The sequence below is a fragment of the Polychytrium aggregatum genome (assembly GCF_025602895.1).
Source record: "Polychytrium aggregatum strain JEL109 chromosome Unknown BJ171scaffold_55, whole genome shotgun sequence".
Taxonomy (NCBI): domain Eukaryota; kingdom Fungi; phylum Chytridiomycota; class Chytridiomycetes; order Polychytriales; genus Polychytrium; species Polychytrium aggregatum.
In genome coordinates this window covers 168216-187860 of record NW_026516257.1, presented here as the reverse complement: position 1 = coordinate 187860, position 19645 = coordinate 168216, and the positions used below count along the sequence as shown (strand labels likewise).

Here is a 19645-nt window from a genome sequence, read left to right as displayed (position 1 = left end):
CCTCCATCCGTCTGGGTTTTGCCTCCTGTCGCGCGCCCGCCATGCTCCCCCTGCCCCCTGGCATCCGCCTCGGCAGAAGGCTGATCCGGTTCAGCCCCTGCTCTTCGCGATCCGTGCTTGCTCCCACCAGCATGCTCACCGCCGAGCCCAGTCTGCTGTCCCAGTCGCCATGGATCCGCTCGTTCCATGTCCATGGCCGATCCATCCCAAACCCAAGCCCGCCATCCCAGGACCCTCGTTCTTCCTCCTCGTTGCCAGGGGTGCCGCGTCCCCAGAAGCAAAGCCTACCCCTGGAGCTGATATGCTCTCGCATCAATAGCATCCCGATCCCTTCAGCCATCCAAGACAAGTACCTCTCCTCTCGCTCTCCCGTCGCCTGTCAGCTTCGCATCTCCCTCTTCGATCTCTCCCAGAACGTCTTCTTTGGCAAGACGTGGATCTGCCCGCTCGATATGGATCTGCGCGTGTCGTTCCAACACTACCACAAGTACCACGATCCTTCGCAAGGTGACAGCTGCAGCGATTCTACCGCAAGCGAGCCAGATCGTCGAGGCAGGGCCGATAGTCCACACAAATCGGTGCCACGCCGAGGGTGAGTCTCCACCGCAAGGACCCAGCTTTCCCACGCTCTCAGCAGTCACGTTGCTGGCGCCCACAGTCGACGCATATCTCAAACAGTCGCATTCCAGGCTTCACCAATGACCACAGCCCCATCGCTTACCACCTCAAATTGGCCCATTTTCTCAGACGGACCTCTGAGCGCCATCCACAGGGACGCGGCCGGGCCAGGTCTGCCACATTACCGCCCAAGCCATCTGTCTCCAGAGACACCTCTTCAGGACATGGTGGCTCTGGAAGCTCCCGCTCTTCATCAACTTCGCCGCACGCCCAACGTTCTCGTGGTCGTCCACGATTTCGGTCACCGTCACGATCACGATCGCAGTCTTCATCTGAGTCTCGATCGACCGGCTCTCGTCGCTCCTTGGACCGTCGTAGCAGCGGCAGTAGCGCCGAGTCGTCGCAGCGTCGCAGCCATCATCGAAGCTCAGACTCTCGCTCCAGCTCTGGTGAAAGCAGCGGCCACTCGTCAAACCAGTCAGCTTCGAGCCGAACTGAGAGTTCGTCGAATGAGTCTGAATCGCCGAGCGTTCCCTCGTACAAGTGTGCGGTCATTGGCCGCCGAGTCTCTGTGAGGCTCCGGAACCAGGTAAACTTCAGTCAGGCTTATGCATGCTGCCTCAGCGACGCCCTGCTCTGTCAATTTCTCCACAACAGCCTATCAACCGGCTCTCGCTGGTTCGCATCTGCCCTCCAGAGCTCGTTCTTCCATACGCACGTTCTCTCCAAAAACGTGGTCCTGGTGGCCGAGTTTGTGTTCCTTGGTGAGTTCTCGTGATTTTGCGGATACGGCCAGCATAGGGCTTCGGGGTGACGCACCACTCGGTGCACTTGCCGGGCGCATGTCCCAACTAACTTTGGTCAACCCGCGCCAGTCCAGCAAACAGCGTCGCTCCCCGATCAAGACTCGGAGGGGTCAGCCTCCCAGGATGGCAACAACATGGGCGATGGCTCTACGGCCACCATGATATCGGCTGGCTGGACATTTCTCCATCTGTTTGATCCAGCCAAGAATGGCCTCAACGTGGCCCTGTTGACAAGCGAGAAGGGTGCCGCAGATGGTACTATCGTAGATGGACCGATGATCACGTACGTCGCCGCACCACCCGCGTTCTCGAAGCACGGCCTTGGATCAGCACAGGGGCATACACGGCCACTGTAGCCCAAGTGGAGTCGGCGTACTCCATTCGATTCCCAAACCATTGTATCCCATGCTCACTCCCACACCCGTTTTTCTGCTGCCCGACCATTTCCTTCCACTACTCCGTCCGTCAGTGCTCCAATCTACTCTGGTACGCCTCGCTCCCTCTACATCATTTCGTCAGCGCTCATGAACTTGAAGGTCGTGCAGGCACCCCTTCCCGTCCTTGCCGGCTCGACTTTTTCGTACAAGCTCGTCTACCGCCCAGATCTGTATTCCATATGCGGACTCTGGAACGAACACATCATGATCGACTGCACGGATCCCGTCGCCGGCATCGAGTTCTTCACGCCGCGAGATCCTGTGGCTGCGCAAACGTCCATCGGATATTTGTCCAACGTAGGTCCCGAGGACTCATCGCTCCTAATCCTGCGCTCCAGCACTTTCTCTCGAACCTGGCTTTGGCCATGCATTCGCACCCGAACTCGAACCCGAACTTGCCCTTGTGCTCACGTGTGCTCTTGCCTGTTGCGGCTGATACCGCCATTAATATCCAGATCTCCTTGACATCGAGCATTCCGGTCGCGCAATTCGAAGAGGCCTTTCTCGCCGCCCTTGCCTTGTCCCACGCAAAGACATTCCAGGATCACACAGGCCCTGGTCCCGTCCAGGGCCAGAGTCAGAACCAGAGCCAGAGTCAGAGTCAGACCCCGCCCGAGATTCTCGAGCGTCGGCTGCGCCTCGGCTTCCACAACGGACACAGGTTCATGAACGACCCCATCATCGTCAATCTGAACCCAGACGACTCGGCCGCCGCCCTGGTGTTCCACGGGAGCCTTGAAATCGCGAGCTTTGATCCGAACGAGAAGATAGCTCTCGTCGCGATCGCCGAATACAAGGTTGCCTTTGTGGAGAAGGACCAGACCCGACGCAAGACAGGCGTAGGAGCGCTGCTCGAGAAGCTCAGCGGCCACGGCAAGCCATCGGATCGGCCAGATGTCTCAAAGACCGTGGAGAAGCTTGTTTGCGTTGGCTGGACAGCCTGGGTCCCAGCCGAGCAGCCGGGTGGGTCACGGCTTGTGTTGAGTGCAGTGACAAGAGACGCAGAGCACCTCGGTATTCCATCAACCCTTTCGTTGAGCATGTATCCCTTCCAGTCCAAGCTTTCCCTCTTGTACGCTCTCGAATGCCATAATTTTTGAATCACTGTGATATGCGATAGCCTACAGCTTCGGGCTCTACACAGCTTGACTGTTGTGCTGAAGCAAGCACCTTCCGGGTCCTCGATTCTCGGCTAACCTCCACCTCTGCTTTGGATCTCGGATGGCCTGCATATACCACTGTGCCACCTCGTAGCTCTATCGCCAAATCTGCCCCTCATAACCGCCACAAATCTGAATCCCGTCTTTGCTCTTGTGTACAACCCGGCCAGCCTGTCCGGTCCAGCATTGGCATCGACGGACAAGCTCGATCGCACGCCAACACTATCGCTTTCGTTCGACTTCAGCCACCAAAATCCTTCCCTGAGCCCCGTGCTCGATCCTGTGGGTAAAGTTTTCCTGTCCCAACTTGCGCACATGTTACCGCTTGCGCATGTGTTATCCTCTGCCACCGCTTGGCCGCTGTCCAGACAGTCCCTGCTCCGATATGACTTCCTTACCCACTACTCTTTGACCATCGCTTTGGTAGCTCCGAGACCAAGCGTCGCTTCCGTCAAGCCAAGGCCGCTGCTCATTGACGAAGCCACATCGCCTCTCACTCTGAGCGAACAAGACGAGACCTCCAGCCAAGAGCTGGAAGTGCTCCAGCCCCGACCCTCTTCGCGGGCCTCTCAGCGACCCTCCAAAGCAGCGCGAGAGGACTATGAGCCAGATCTGAAGCCAGTTGAAACGACCAAGCAATGGCAGCAGGCCCCTTATCTGTTTCGGAGCCCCAAGAGCTACCCGTCGCGGCCCCAAATCTCCAGATCGGACAAGGCGCGCCTCCTAAATGCTGGCTTTCCCGTCATTCTGGACGATCAAGGTCTCAAGCCTATCCAGATCGGACTTTCACCGGGTGACATCAGTAACCTCCGTCTCGATATGGACGTCGAGTTTAGGGACCCAATCCGACGAAACGAGCTCTGTCTAGGATTCATGGGCGTCAAACTGAACCAGAATGCTCAGGATCGTATCACCGGTCGGTGCCCCCCCCCCATCGATTGCAATATTGCCTGCGTCCTGTGCATGTTTGCACCGAGTGCAAGAGTATCCGGCAGCGTTGTGATCGACGCAGTCGTCTTTGTCGAGTCAGTCGCTCACCTCAATGTTGCTGCTGTTCCAGGCAAGTTCCCGTCCACCGTTGTTTTCTCCTACCAGTTTTACAACTTTCCTCATGCCACCACCACACGCGTGGGAGTCTACACTGGTCCTCTACCTGCCAGACCGCCAACAGCGTCCGAGCATCCCTTTCGGCCGACCTCCACCGGCGGCCAACGGCCACAGCGCCCCCACCCAGGCCACCACCGATCGTCGTCTCTGCCAAACCACTCTCGGCGCTGGTCACAACAGTCACATCTATCGCAACAGTCGCTTCAATCGCATCAGCCTGTTCCGGCCACAGCCGAGAGAGAATGCGAGTGCATCTGGCCTGGCATCCTATACGAGCTCGATCAACAAGGCGAGATTGATTGTACGCATGCGATGGAGCCAATTGCTGCTTGCTTCCCTATGGCTTGACATGAATCAAGAGCTCACCCGTTCGACTCCCCAGTTGGATTTTTCGAATGAGTGGGACACGCGTGTTCATCGATGGCTGACTGAATGCTCGTGGTCGCCATCTCCACACTCTCGTGGAGCCAGACGACAGAGCCCCAGGTATCCTTCACAGCTACCAGGTCGACCTCGAAGCCGACGCTCCATCGACACTGAGCTCGAATCGCTTCGGGCCGACGGCGTACCTGCACTATCTCGGCTTCCGGACCATGGTCATCGATTGCTGGGACGGTGACTCGATGATTTACCTCGGCAGCAGCACCGTACAAATGTTCCCGGCCCTGCGCCAAGGCCGCCTTGCGGTTACCTTTGACGTCGAGGCTGACATTGTGCACGAGAAGGTAGGCCCTCGTCTCACTGCCTTGCAGTGCGAGGTTCCGATCGCGATGCAGACCCTAGATCAACAACAATGGCAATGATTGGGTCGCCTCTCCAGGGATAATAGCGGAGACGATCTGTGTGATGACTTACGCACTGCTTCTGCTTTTATCTGGCTCGCTGCTATTCCCAGTATCCCGACGACCCGATCGCAAGCCCCGAGCCTGGCGAGGTTTCCAAGGTCGTGGGTGCGCTGTACCTGCGCATCACACATTTGGGACACGCTTCAGCGGCTGGAGCACAGCCCGACCGATCGCTTTCTCCGACTTTGGCAACTCAGGCTGGTCGAGACGCCGTCGTTTTACACGATTATCACCATGGCCTGCAGAAGCACGGGGAAGTCACACACTATCCTCACCGAGTACGATGTCTGATTCCACCGGTTGCGAAATGCAGAGACCTGATGCCGCCGCAAGGCCATGGCAACGCACGAGTCTGAGGCAATGTGCAGTGCAGTGTCAGACATCGCCCCACTTGAATAACAGTCGTATAAACCCCCGCAGAGCCACTGATCTAGCCTCTCCTCTGACTTCCTGCACAGCTGCCGGAGGTGGATCCGGAGCTGTATCAGATTCTCTCCAAAGCGTACGAAGAGCGGCTCAAGAGCAACTCCGACACCAGTCCGCGACACTCTGGCTCGGCGGACAGCACATCCACAGACAAGAAGGCCAGAATTGCTCGTGTGCGCAAGTCCCTCAGAAACACGGGGCTTGAGATATCGGAGGCATGCTATGGCGAACATCAGGTATCCCCTTGCTCGGAGCAGCCTCCTATTTTGTTGTTCGCAATGTATAAGAACGGATCTAGCTGCACGGACTGTCGCTGCCCGACCAACGAGCTCGCTGGGAGTGGTGCAGACGCTTGGGTGCAATGACAGCAGGGACTCGGCTCGGCTGCGTCTTTGCCGGACTTATTCTCAAACAGTCAAATGACGCCATTTCATCCAGCTTGACATGCGAGATATGTTTACGTATCAAATGAGTCGAAAAGATCGCCAGCGAGACCTGCAGACCATCGACATGGTCCGCAGCAGGTACGCCGCCATGCTGCACCATCATGCAGATGGCTTGCGTAGGCGGTCGAAAGTTGCGTGATGGAGGGCTTGCCAAGAACGCTCAACCCAGCATCTGACGCACGCGGGCGTTGTATCTTGTCTAAAACTCTTCTAGAAAGCGACGAACAGCCCTCGACAGCCACCTGCGGCGGCAGATTCTCAGCCGACACACCGTCCGAGCCACCTTTGGGCAGGCTCACTTTTTCGAATTCTTGCTGCAGAATCCGTACAGCCACGAGAGCACTTTCCGGATCGTGTGGGACGACCAGGAGCTCAGGTTCGTCATCTTTGCACTGCATTTGGTGGCAACTTGGTTTCCCTCGCGCTCTGTGAGCACTTGTAGTCGGAGGTAGACAGCAAATTGGCGGCGGCGATGCTCATTCAACTCCACCCAATCAATCCGCACCCATGGTTTCATCATGCGTCTATGCAGGCTTGTGACGGACGCTGCCGAGTGGCGCTACTTGCGCCGAATCCACTCGATCCGGAGCGGCATCGACGAGAGGATTGTGTCCTTTGCTTCGGACGGTGTACCTGAGGTTTACATGCTGCCAAACGAGACCATCCCGGTTGCCTTTGTGTTCCAGAGCTTTCTCAGCGGCTCGGTCACATCCATGTCTCCAAGATCAGACGAGCTGCAGGACTCGGTCTTTGGCATGGATCTCCACGATGGGATTCAAGCGCGGGTCATCAATGTATGAAGTCGACTTGTCCGCTTCGTGGCTCTCTGTGGTGTCACAGTCGCACGCAACTCGAGCACAAAAGTCCTGCCATAACTCACCTCTCTCCGGCCCTCGTGTGCACGGCGACATTTCCACACGGTTGCTTTGTCGAGCAGGTGTCGTTCCTCAATCCCTCCAACACCCCTATCGCACTGTTGGATCTCGCCATCCAGCCACAGAACTACTTTGTGGACCGGTCGCTGCGCCTCTTCCGGTCAGAAAACGAAAATCTGTACAAAGAGATCAGATTCTCGTTCGGCTCAATGGCCCACGCAAACATTCTCTCGGCGACTGAAGGAGTCAGCACCGTGTACAACTCTGCCAGTCCCAGTCAAAAGTATGTCGTTTGCCACGACACCGATGTCATATGCGGGCTCAACGAGGTTGCGGTAAGTGAGCCACCCGCATGTGTGTTGACTCTATACTGTCGGCGGTATGGGCGTTCAGCTCTGCTTCCGTGAACAGCGGCTTGCTATAGCTTTGGCATGGCTACGGCGGTGGTGAGAAGGCGTTCGGTGCAACTACAGCTCCAAGGTGCTATGCCAACATCTGGATATGAATATGCAGCTGTAAATTGCAAGGGTGTTCAATGTTTTTGATATCTTCTCTGTGTTATGGCTGGGATCACTTTCACCCATGTCGTCTCGACTAACAGCACGGCAAGGGCAATGTCTCGCAGCTCCACTTCCGACTGCGTGTCGGGCCGGCTCCAGAAGTACGGTCCATCTACTTGCTCTTCTACGACGATCCTTTCAACGTCTCCCTATTTGAGATCTGGAGGGTCGTTATCCACTCGCTCCACCGCCTGGATCTCAACTGCACCATGGGCCAAACCAACATTGCCTCGCTCGTGCTCCGGGGCTCGAACTACTCCCGCACCGTCGAATGCTGCACCGATCGATCGGATGAGCTGATGGTAGGCGGCGAACGGCGGTGGTGGGGGTGCATACACGATTTCTTGGCGACTCGGTCTGTGAACATACCAAACGACCCTGGCAAGAGCGACTCTGATGCACTAACTGGTTCTTTTCACGGCTTTCATCCGGCCCCAACCGGTGTAGGTAATCACGCCTTCGCCATTCACGCTGACAGCAGGCTCCCTCAACGAAATCAGTCTGGCAGTGCGGCCGCAGAGCGGGACTGCCTCCGAAATCTTGCTCAGCATTATTGGTAAGCATGGAATAGTAGCACGCAGATCACGGTCTGATGCCGGCGGGGCCGTCCGAGTCGTCGCCTGGACTCGGGGACTCCAAACCCAGGGCTGTTTGAGCGATGGAGCAAGCAGCGCCTTGCACTTGCTCTGAGACACACATCGACTCGCCTTTATGGACTCTGTCATTATTTGTTCGTCTCCCTCTATAGATTATGAAAACCGAAGCCTAGTCAGCAGCTGGATCGTCGTGACCCACTGCAAAGCGCCGCATATCACAAAGTCGTTTGAAATCTCGATTCCGCGCGGACGGGCTGTCAATAAGGTACGAACCGGCAGACGATGGTCAGTTCTGATAGACTCAGTTCAACCTGATTGTCCGCCCCCAGACAAGCCAAGCGAGTGCGATGCAAGAGAGTCTGGTGGACATCATCCGGTACTTGGCAATGGAGGTCCAAGGTGCGCAAGAATCATGATCGACGGCTATCTGATCGCAATACCCCCCCCCACGACTTCCATATATTGGATAGCGAGTGTCTTTCAAAAATCCGTACCCGCAGCCCAAGGTGTTCTTCCTCAAGACTGACAACGACAAACTGCTGCAATTCAAGGACACAGTTATCGAGCTCGAGAGTGGCCAGAGCCAGTACATTGGCCTGCGCTTCGCTCCCACGAGCCTCATTGCTGCCGAGATCCTGATCTTCCTCAATGACGAGCACGATCAGATCGAGGAGTGCTTGCGAGTGAATGTAAAATACATTGACAAGATTTAGCGTCGCTACGAGAGCAATAATGTCATTGACGATTTAGAGGGAGTGAATTATTTCGGGGCAAAGGCCAATTGGAGACATGGCAGCGGCTCCTCTGGGTCGCCAGCACTCTCCTGCCTGGACAGCATATATGGCAATGCGACATTGCAGTCTATCCAGAAAGAAACGGGACACTTTCCCTTTCTGGCTTCAGATATCTGAACCCCGCTGACTGACTGTAGGCCCCAGTGAGCAAGCCGTGCGATTGTTTCCCGTCTTGGTTGGCAATCGAGTGGTTTTGGTTGGTTTCGGGAGCATGGTCTTGAATACACCCGGTCGATCTCCTGTGGCGATGATCGACTGGCATACCGAGATCATGTTCCGTGAGGCATTGATGTCTCGATCCCACAGCGTATGGCAGCTTGCACAGCTCCGGACAAAGTGTGGTTTCTCGATAACAAGATGGTGCTGTGCTTGGCCACGAATGTGATGAGTGGGTGGGTGTATTCAGGTTCCAGAAAAAAACACTCTCATGGCTCAAAACGGGGTGTCCCATTTCATTTTGGAAACGCTGTAAATCTGCCCGAGTCCAGCTTCACTGTTCCGGTTGGTTCGTGGTGGGCCCGGGGTTGAATCCAAGCATAGTGGCTCATCTTCAGCCTCTCCGATGCCCCGGATGCCCCGGATGCCCCGAATCCCCCTCGATCCGATCCTCTCCAAGGGATGCTGTGATCGAGGCGCTTTCCCACATCCGTTTGGCGGGCTTCTGGTCCAGCATCACTTGCTCGCGGCCATCGTGCCCGCAACCGTCAAGCCTTAATCCATGAACTGATCTCGCGCTGCCATCCTACACCTGGGCCGCACAGTGCATAGTGCATAGTGCTGAGTCGCTGTCTACCGCTCCACGTCCAAGCATATACTCTCAGCAAACCCGCGGCCTTCCATGAGCCTCAACCCAAACGTAGCGTCCGTATCACGGTCGCCCTCTGCACTGGGCATCGGAGAGCCTTCGTCGATCCTCCCCAGCAGCGAGTCCATCCAGGCAACGCTCTCGACCCTCGAACACAAGCGAAGCAAGCTCGTCTCGCCCAAGAAGCGCACCAACCTCGCCTCGTTCCAGCGCACACTCAACCAGGCTGGCGATCTGGCCCATTCGGTCGACCTGCACATCATCGATGCCACCGGCGACGGCGGCGACTTGCGGAGCGATATCCTGGGCGAGCGCGGTGCAAGGGTGTTTCGTCTGCCGAAGCCCGAAAACATTGCCGAGGCCGAGAAGTATCTCCCGCATGATGGTAGCGCGCTTTCTGTTGCAAATTGTCTATCCATGGCTGCCTGCTCTGATTGCTGCATGTGGCTCTCGACTCTTCCAAGCCCCTCCCACCATTGCGGCTTTGGCCACAACCTCGCTGATACTGGCACATGCTGACGCATCACTATCGAACACGCATCCGCACAGACTCGGCCAAGATTACGCGGGACCAAGCCCTCCAATTCATTGGTGTTCTGCAGGCGCCTCCCGGTAGCGGCGCAAAGTATGAGAAGCCCAAGCCCCCGTCAGCCGATCGTCCGCTCAAGCCCGAAGCTCGGCTCGACATCGAGTCGCAGCCAGATGACTTTCGCAAGTTTCAGCAAAGCGTGCTTCATCCTGGTCGGGTCCTTGGCGTCATGGCCTTCGAAGACGACCGGGCAGTACTGTCGACGTTTGATCAGCTCTGCAACGAGGTGCTTTCCTGCATCGCCGAGTTCGAGAGCTCGCTTGAGGAAATGACAACGTGGAAGAACGCATTTATGAAACAGAGCATACCCTCGAACGTGAAGCTGCAGCTGGCTATCCTGTTTGGAAGGCTGTTCCGGTGGTAAGACGTCTGTCTCGGAGCTCTTTGGAGCGGGGATACTAAGCCGAGGATGCATTTACTCTGCGTCTCGTTGGCGGCATCTGTGCTTGTGGAGATTCGCCGATGATACGCACGTTGTGTACAAGCCATCTGGTCACCGCTCGTTCGTGTATACTCACTGGTTGATAGCAAATCCGATCTTCACGAGCCCCTGTTTGAACTCATCAAACAAGTCCGCATCTACTCGCGGCCGTGGCTCAAAAAGCAAAAGGCTCTCCTGGAGCTCGAGAAAGACTTTCAGAGGTGAGATTCCCTATGGAGGAGATTCCCTATGGAGGAGATTCCCTATGGAGGAGATTCCCTATGGAGGAGATTCCCTATGGAGGAGATTCCCTATGGAGGAGATTCCCTATGGAGGAGATTCCCTATGGAGGACGCCGTTCCCATTTTTGCGTGCATCTGTCCTGAGTCAATCCGTCCTGAGTCAATCTGCTCTGCATGTTAAGGCTCACCATCGCTGGCTTACTATCTGTATCTTTTGCGGCAGCCAAAACCATGTGCTCGACGTGGCCATCCGGAAGCTCGAACATCTGCACGCACAAAAGCTCAAAATCATCACCGAGAAGAGTATCTCGCTCTGGGACCGGCTTGTTCGAAGTTTGATGGTGAGCACCCCGCCGGCTGAGCCGAGTGCGCCTCCGAACCGACTTGCTGACCAAGCAAACTCTACACATCTCAGGATGCCACACCAGCATACAATCCATTCTATGAGGCACAGGCGTCTGTGTGGGTACAATTCAATGCGTTGTCTCCGGTTATGACTGCTGTACAGCAGCCCAGGCGACCCCCGCCATCCGCCAATTGCTGCCCTTGATTTCACACGATTCAGCTCCTGGCTCATCAGCATCCGCGCTTCTCCCTGCCATCATACCCAGAAACTCCTCTGGCCTGGCGGATTCAAAACTAGGCGCACAGTCGTCGGACAATCGAATGGCGTTGTCTATGAAGCGCTCGGGAGCCCTCAAGAGCATAGCTTCCAATAGTGCACTCTCGCCACTTCCGGGAGTAAACAAGCTCAAGACCTCCATTCTCGAATACATTACCACTGACGACCCAAGTTGGAAGAAGCAAGCACGCAACCTCGTCGAGAAGTTTAGGAAACACATCAACAAGCAGTGCCGCGGCTGGCAGGCTCTGTTTCGCAAGCTGCATCAGCGTCCGTTCCCGAGGCCATCAATGTTCCCATACATGTCGCTGCTGAACCAATCCTTCATCAAGCCGCCTCGCCCCTTCCCGCTGCGCAAATCTTGGTCGTTGGTAGATCTTAGCTCGGCCAGCACCCTGCCCGTTCAACCCAAGAGCTGGCTCACTGGCGACGAAAATGAATATAGGCACGACAGGGATCTGTATGACGGTAAGATTCCTCGGTCAAATAGCTTCAATGCAGCCTTCGATCTGAGATCGGCCCGGATCCGCAATATGCCTTCGCGCAAGCGAACCAAGGGCGCCCGTCGTCGCCACCGCAAGGCCATGTACCGAATGAAAACACAGTTCCGCATCTCGGACGGCCAGTCGTCGGATTCGGACTCGGAGAGCAGCAGTAGCGACGACGATGACGACTCGTTTGTGGACGACGAGCTCGCGGACTACGAGCAGAGGGTAAGTGCTCGTGCGAGAACGACGATCCGACCCACGAGCCTGCATCGATGGCGGTGGCCCGCGGCCAGTCTGCTGTCACCAACGCATGAATGGGATTGTAACCACAACTGTGCTGGGGTGATTTGTTTGCGGCCCGTTGGCTGTACTTGCCCCCTTGCTTTGAGAGCTGCATCGTCCTGACGCTGTTGTATTTCCGAATAACATGTGCCCTTGGGCGGCTTGTTTCTTGGCGTTGCCAGTATTGGGACTTTTTTGATGAGGACCAAATCCAGCATACGATCGACAGTTTCCTTACGGCTCATCCATTCACGAGCCACTCGCAAAAATCAACGCCGTGGCGGTCAGAAGTCAAAACGTAAGCACAGCAACAGACAAATAGCGCACTCTACTCCGTGGACTGTGCTTCCTTCCTCTTTGGATGCACGGCTACCAATGCGATGCGTATACCCTGCCCGTAAGTTCTACTTTGCTATTCTGATCCCCAGTTTCCCTCTGGCTTCCGTTCCACAATACCCCCCAGTCCAGCAAATAGGACCGAAAGCCAAGAAAAAAGCACCGTCACCGTCTCGTTTCCTTCGGACGAGCCTGAAGTTCCGGACATCATGGCTGAAGAACCAGCTCCGGATTTCGCAACTACGACCGAACCTACCGAGCCATTGCATGGAGACGAGACGCCAGCGGATGCCGCCGACCAGCCTGATGTCGACGTTGACAAAGGCTGGTTCTCGCTCCAAGATGTTATGGAGCTGACTCTTCTGCATGCTCAGCAGATGCAGCTGCTGCAATCCGAGTACAGGTGCGTGCTGATTTGGGCGTCCAGACAGGCTGGTATCTGTCTGGTTTGTGCCTCCAGCCTGTCGGCGGCGCCATTAATGCACACATCCACCACCAACAGCGACAAGTTTGACGACATGACTGAAAAAATGGAGGCCATGGAGGCAAAGCACAAGGAGGACGTCGAAGATTTGGAAAAGCGTCTCGTGATTGCGCAGGAGGCAGCGCAGCGGATCGCTCGGGACTGGCAAAATATGGCCGAACAGAAAGCGTCGGCAGAGAGCCGGGCCATGACCGTGCTGACGGGGCCCGGGGGATCGACGCATGGCCCGGGCACGGCCGATTCAGTGCGATTTGAGCTGTCTGATACCGCAGGAGGTGCCTCAAGCACCAAATCAAAGTCGAGGAGCGGCAAGTCACGACGGTCGTCCAAGTCCAAGAAGAAGCAACACCGAGGACCATTCTTCTTGAAGCAGCGAGAATCGGTATGAGACGCGGCACTGCAGGCCATGGTGTATCTGCAGCACTGGGATCGAGTGTTGTGTCGTGCGCGCTCTGACCATATCGCGATCTCGATCTACCAGAACAATCAACGAGGTCCAATCTTCACGACAGCCCCATTCGAGATGAGTGTACGTGCTCGATTCGGCCCGTCGTTTTAAAGCACTGCGACTCACCACACTCTTGGCTGAGTGCCCTCGCGTTGGTACGTCGACGCCGCGCCTCTAACGATATCCGTGCCTGTTGTTCATCGGGATAGTTCCTGGAAAGACTTCGCTGGTTTACCGAAGAAAAGCTCCGACGCCAGAACTCTCTGAGAGAAAAGTTTGTACGCATGGAGGTCATGGCCAACGAGCAAAGACTCGCACAGGCTCACCTGCTCAACCGCGACCCCGACCCAAGTAAGCTTATGACTCTTGCTGGTCTGCAAACCATCTGAACATCTCCCAACACTTCCACTCCGCTTATCACATGCACATATTTAAATGATGCAGATATGGCATATCTACATGCCGAGTTCATGCCGATCCCTCGTCCGATTCCACACCGGCCAAGAAACATATGGACAGACCAAGGTAGCAGTGCGACATGGATGCATGCGCTGATCGCTGTGGAGGACGGCGTACAAATAGGTCACGGTCATGCCGAGCCCATGCAAGCAACCACGCAGAGAGCGATGTGCTCAGCTTCACTCATTATTCACAGGAATCACCTCGCCTTGGGGTGGAAGATTCCACATCTCATCCGGCCAAAACGAATCCGAGGACACCCAGGCAAGTGAAGTGCCAGCGCGATGGCAGATCCCATTGGGACTGGCCATAATGTTGCCGGACCTTGTGACAGATATGTCGTCGCTGAAATCGTGATCACTCGGATCGAGTATTGTCTGCGCATGCGCCGTCTTGATGCACTGTCAACTCACGGTGAGTTGTCGCGATCCAGGTCAATATTCTCAACCTGTTTGATGTTGCCATCAAGACAAGAATCAAGCCTAAGCAGCAGAAAGACGCCAGTGACCAGACACTGCAACATAACCCATGATCAGGTCGATCGCTGTGAGAAGCATTGGGCTCTTGGGTGGCTCAGTTCCTTGGCATACTGGAAGCGCTGTCTCCTTGTGCGGAAACCATTAAGCTTGTAGCGCTCACAACGAAACGAGACGCTTTTATTGATATTGGAATCATCCAAAATGGCCGTTCGCTGTGGATGCAGGATCTCACTCTGTGGCTACCTTCTGCCCACGACAAAGTTCGGATTGCCAGCCAAGATGGGAGCATCGCGTGTCTGACCCACAACCTATACATCATCAGGCCTCAGGCTCGTGATTACTTTCGTGGGCTCGTAACCGGTTCTCAAACGGGACACCGTCCCGTTTTGCTCTGCTCTCGCTGAAATGCATGCCTCTCACTCCTTTCCGTATGGGTCAGACAGATGAGGGCAACTCGATTTATAATGTCTTGCGTCCATGTGCGGATGGTAGACGGTACACCAGCACATTCCTGGCGCAGAGCACAGCAGTGTATAGATGCGGAAGGCAGAACCAGTCAGCCCAGACTAGGCGATGAGATTATCAAGTGTTTCTGCATCTACTTTTTCTTCTTGTCAGGCTTCTTGCCGCCCTTTTCCTTTCCGCCCTTCTTGCCCCCGTCGTCTTCCTCTGGAGCAGCAAGCAGGAGCGCTCGCTTCTTCATCATCGGGGTCTTTTCAAACCATTCCTGTGAGACGAGGTGCAGAGATTAAGTGTCTCGATCCTCAGGAGCGCTGGCAAACAGCTCTGCGTCGACACACTTGTCGTAGAAAGTGAAGCACAACACTCCTCCACATCACCAACCTTGAATAGCTTGCTTTCCTCTGCGTTGACCGGGGGGATATTGAGGATTTGATCGACAAACTCATCAGTTGTCAGCGAACAGTTTCGGATCTGCCGAAACACAAGATTCGATTAGTTAGTAACGGAGCGGGGTATCTGTGGTCCAAATGGAGCGGGGTTTCTGTGAGCCAAATGGAGCGGGTATTCGTGAACCAAATGTAGTGCCTTCGGGTATCACCCATCGGTGTGGAAGTGATGAACCAGGCCCAAGGCCAGTGGGATGGTGAGACATACCAGTTTGATGCGGCGGTCGGTGAGGGCCCGCTCACAAGCCAGCAGAATCATGCCGGCCGAGAAACCGCTCGACATCCTGGTCAACAGCGAGAGGTTGACGTTTTCGTATCCCTTCTGAACCTTTCTCTTGATAAAGTCGCGCCACAGAATCAATCGAGAGGAGTAATCTGGGTTGGGGCAATAGACAACCTTGTTGAATACCGGGAGCATGGCTTTGGCGTCGCCCTCCCACGGCTTGAAAGACGATGCCAGAACAATGATGCCTTCTGAGGCCTTGAGCCCCTTCATTTGCTTCAACAAATCCTTCTTGATGCGCTTTGGATCCGTCTGGTCGTCCTTGGGCACCTTCTTGGCGAATACCATTTCGATATTGTCGATGTAGATTATGGAGGGTTTGTGGGCTTTGGCCACTTTGAACGCCATGTGCACCATTTTGGTGACGTTTGGTTTGCCAACATACTGTCCGGCGGTCACGCGCGGAGTGAGGTTGAGGATGTATGCTCCGAGCTCGTTGGCGACGGCGTTCACGAGCATGGTCTTGCCCGTTCCTCTCGGCCCGAACAGCAGCATTGAAGCGACACTGGGAACTTTGTCGAGGTCGGGCAAACCCGCCGGCAACAAAAAGTATTCGGTCAAGACCTGCAAATACGCCAGCAAGCACATGTGAGAAGTGGCACGGCTGTCAGGAGTGCGACCTTTGCAGCGCTCTGCAAACAGTCGGCCCACCGGAGGCCCGCGTGAGGCCCTTACCCGCTGGATTTCGCCCAAGGTCGAGTCGATGACAGGGGATGTCGAAGCCGAGTTTGCCAGGAAATTGAAGTCGCCCTTGAAGTCCCGCATCAACGTTTTCTGCGGCTGTATGGCGTGCGCAGGGCCATCGGTTCAGCGGCGGTCCCAGCGATGCGGCATGAACGGCATCCGCGCAATTTGCGGGGTCCAGCATGCAGCATGCCGTGAATCTTGCTCCACTCCACCCCGTACCTTCTGGAGAATGCCGCACTGCACGAGCTCCTCAACTAGAGACTCCATCGTGCGATTCGAGGTGAGATCTTTTTCCTTCTTTCCCTTCTTTCCCTATAACCATCGTGAGCAAGTCAGCGACACGATCGGTCGATGGATGCTGCAGTATCGATGCTGCACGGAGCTTCCGATACACTCTCTCCCTCGCAGCTCCTTCAGTACCAGCTGCAACATGAAACAAAGACTCTGCTAGCCAAAGCACCAATTCACCGACGAGTGGCACGTTCACGCACCTTCTTTCCTTTTGCCGATTTGCCTTTGCCCTTTTTGCCGCCCTTCTTGCCTGCGTTTCGTCAGTCCAGAAAGCATGAGGCCACGGAGTTCGGCCCCCGATACCAGTCCACTCCGCCGCACCATGGAGCAGCATTACCCTTGCCTGATTTTCCCTTCTTCCCCTTGCCCTTGCCCTTCTTGCCCTTGCTCTTGGCGCGCTCGACTGCAAGTTTGAGATTCTTGAGTTCCTCCTTGAGAATCTCAAAGACCTCCTTCTTGACCTCGGCTTCGACCTCTTTTCGTTTCTCGGTCTTGATGATTTCCTGGTCGTGCTTCTGGGCAAAGTTTTGCATCTCCTCCTTGCAGTGCCACTTGGCTTGGTACTGCGTGTTCTCGTTTGCAATCTCTCGGATGAAGGGCGAGTCGTCAAACTTGAACTGGTCCTCCTCCTCTTCTTCGTCCCCGCCTTTCTTGCCCGAGCCTGGCTTTTTCTTGTCGCCCTTTCCTTTGTCCTTCCCCTTGTCTTTTTTTTTGTCACCCTTCTTGTCCTTGTCTTTGCCGCCCTTGGATGCTGCTGTCGCTGGCTTGGAGCCACCTGCGCATTCGGGATGAACAAAGTGTTGATGCAAACTTGTATGCCACTACAACAACCAGCAACAGGCCCTGGTCCCTCTCCGCTCCGCATAGGCTTACCTTCTCCCCCTTCCGATTCCGGCAGCATTGGAATGGATCCGTCCGTCGGGAACTGGAACCCAGTCACCTGCCAGACTTTGTCCGCCGGAAAGTCTGGGAACTTGCCGTTGATGCGTTTGTACTCCATGTACCACTGGCGGAAGTTGTCTTGCATGGCTTCCTTCATGTCAGGTCCCTCTACTTTTGCAATTCTTGACAATGTACCCAGCATCAGCCGAATCAGCGCTAGCTCGGTGTGCCGCAGATGTGACTGAATGGGGCGAGTGTTGTAGCGCGGCATTCTCGCTGGTCGGCGAAGAGACTCGGACAAAGTCTCGTCGACTGCCGACTTACTTTTCCTTGGTCGTGATCAAGGCCTGTTGGTACTCTTCTTCATGCTTCTGCTGTATCACCTTTCTGCGGTTGCTGTTCGCTTCGGCCAGGGAGCCGGGGCTGCTTTTGGACTCTTTGACGTTCAGAGGCGCCATACCTGTGTTGTAGTTTGATGGCGGAATGAATAGCCGGGTGCGATCGAGCTCTACTCGGCCGGTGAGCGCTCGAAGCCAAGACGACGTGCACAAATGCCGCAGCTCGGGGCACCGAGCGCGCAGGAGACTCGAACTTACCCAGGAATATGAGCTCCTCCTGCATTTTTTGTCGAAAGAGCTTGCGTTCTCGATATCCACGATATCTGGTCATACAAGAGTAAAAGTGAACCAGCGTCAGGGAGAGGCGCACCATTTCGTTTATAGCAAGCGCATCGACGACTGGTTCGTACACTCGCTGGATCATAAGTGTTGCCTTGATTGCTTCAGACTCGTCGTCGTTGCCTTCGATTTCCTTTTCTTTGAGGGCCTGCGCCCTAGAGTCCGATCGTCTCAGATATCCAGACGACAAAGCAGCGGCCCTTCAAGCAAGGAACAGACAGGATCCATTCTCCAGATAGCAGCGGGCACTGCGACTTACTTGAGATCCCGCATGTACTTGGCTCGCAGTTTGCCCTGTCGGCCGCGCTCGTTCACCTGAATCATTCGAACGGCCTCGGACATTTTGTATTCCGGAAACAAGACAGGGCCTTCGCCAGCGCCGAGCGTCCGTGCATTCAGCGAGTCCTGGGGACATGGAGTGATTGACACCATGAGGAAGGCGTTGCAACCCTTAGCCATTCAACCGATGCCGTGGGGGCCCAAGCTCCCTCCCTTCATCGTCACGCGGCGACAAGATGAGAAGCGAATGCCAAGGGCCATACCAGTATTTTGCGCCTCATTTCAAGGTCCTCACTGTGCTCTTCAAAGTAAAATCGGGGTGTGTTCAGCCGCAAGTCGTCCGGAATCAGTTTGAGATCAAGAAGGATGTCGGTGAAGTTGTGGAAGTCGGAGAGCTCCAGCTCAACCATTTTCTGACGGAAACCCCGATTTCCAAGTCAATACGAGTCGCAGAGGTCAGTAGAGCATGCAAGCGACCCCTCCGAATGGCCTGGCGCCTCTTCACTGCCTGGGGGCCCTGTGAATGACAGCGCTCACATGTTTGACTTCGATCAGACGCGAAATGACCGCAATCAAGACCTCCCGCATCAACCGCCGCTTCTGCGGATGAACGATTTGATCATATGCCGTCTGTATCGAGTCAAGGCGGGCCAAAATACGGATTTTAATTGCTGGAGGCCATCGGCAAAGACACCCTGGACAGTCTGGACAGTCAAAGGCGTATGAAAGCTCGTTGGCGCCGGGCGTTACCTCGAGCTTCTTGAAGATTTGGTTGTATCGCACATAGAGCACGACGAGATGCTGGAAGGCATGTTCGCGATCCTTCGGCACCATCGTCATGTCCTTGGGAGTCTCGTACTCGAGCTGGTCCATCAACTTCTGGTTGACTTCCTTCCAGTACGCGTTGTAGGTGCTGGTTGAGCCAAGACAGTAAGGGGGATGCCCGAGGTTTACAGAATGCAGTGGCATCAGAACGAGCCGGGACGGAGCGCTACCATGGATAGCTCCAACTCAACACCTGCGGCTTTGCCTTGCAGTCTACCCTCCTCCCCTTCGCATGCGCGGTGTGGCTCGCGGAGATGAAGGTCGATGCAGCATGACGAGCTTCACTCATGGTATTTACGCGTTGGACATGACGGGCAGATTCGATGCCCGAGACAGCGACAGAACAGAGGTCGACGAGGGCCGAGCAAGCGGTGCGTGCAGCAAGGGATAGTCAAGACGTTCGGCAAGCGACCGCCAAGAAGAAAGGCACCAGGGATGGGCGAAGCGACTGAGGGCCTTTCGCTCCCAACGCCGATCGGGATGCCCCA

The 19645-nt window shown here is 55.6% G+C and overlaps 3 protein-coding genes across 3 annotated transcripts; 2 read left to right on the top strand and 1 right to left on the bottom strand.

The window, feature by feature from the left end:
• Nucleotides 1-41: 41 nt before the first annotated feature.
• BJ171DRAFT_603015 (uncharacterized protein) lies at nucleotides 42-8595 on the top strand (the record flags this gene model as incomplete). The annotated part of the gene is made up of 21 exons (XM_053115158.1): nucleotides 42-507; nucleotides 748-992; nucleotides 1097-1207; nucleotides 1316-1382; nucleotides 1494-1707; nucleotides 1894-2158; nucleotides 2317-2824; nucleotides 3116-3307; nucleotides 3449-3937; nucleotides 4082-4429; nucleotides 4600-4853; nucleotides 5024-5251; nucleotides 5432-5635; nucleotides 5838-5923; nucleotides 6060-6221; nucleotides 6378-6639; nucleotides 6783-7055; nucleotides 7322-7582; nucleotides 7728-7836; nucleotides 8029-8141; nucleotides 8347-8595. 21 exons carry the CDS (start codon nucleotides 42-44, stop codon nucleotides 8587-8589), a joined length of 5100 nt encoding a protein of 1699 aa, XP_052962660.1. The 3' UTR covers nucleotides 8590-8595.
• A 913-nt stretch (nucleotides 8596-9508) lies between these two features.
• BJ171DRAFT_586697 (uncharacterized protein) lies at nucleotides 9509-14682 on the top strand (the record flags this gene model as incomplete). The annotated part of the gene is made up of 14 exons (XM_053114407.1): nucleotides 9509-9860; nucleotides 10025-10424; nucleotides 10593-10706; nucleotides 10951-11068; nucleotides 11143-11189; nucleotides 11339-12062; nucleotides 12302-12417; nucleotides 12583-12858; nucleotides 12958-13321; nucleotides 13421-13468; nucleotides 13597-13738; nucleotides 14043-14119; nucleotides 14280-14349; nucleotides 14648-14682. 14 exons carry the CDS (start codon nucleotides 9509-9511, stop codon nucleotides 14680-14682), a joined length of 2883 nt encoding a protein of 960 aa, XP_052962659.1.
• On the bottom strand, nucleotides 14547-19398 carry BJ171DRAFT_447074 (uncharacterized protein). Its single transcript, XM_053108194.1, has 15 exons — nucleotides 19083-19398; nucleotides 18870-18962; nucleotides 18596-18745; nucleotides 18313-18458; nucleotides 18125-18208; nucleotides 17973-18037; nucleotides 17701-17884; nucleotides 17368-17558; nucleotides 16838-17269; nucleotides 16695-16744; nucleotides 16423-16515; nucleotides 16192-16296; nucleotides 15442-16080; nucleotides 15169-15258; nucleotides 14547-15052 (listed from the first exon to the last, which is right to left on the bottom strand). The coding sequence occupies exons 1-15, from the start codon at nucleotides 19299-19301 to the stop codon at nucleotides 14924-14926; spliced, it is 2670 nt and encodes an 889-aa protein (XP_052962658.1). The 5' UTR covers nucleotides 19302-19398; the 3' UTR covers nucleotides 14547-14923.
• Between the last annotated feature and the right edge of the window lie 247 nt (nucleotides 19399-19645).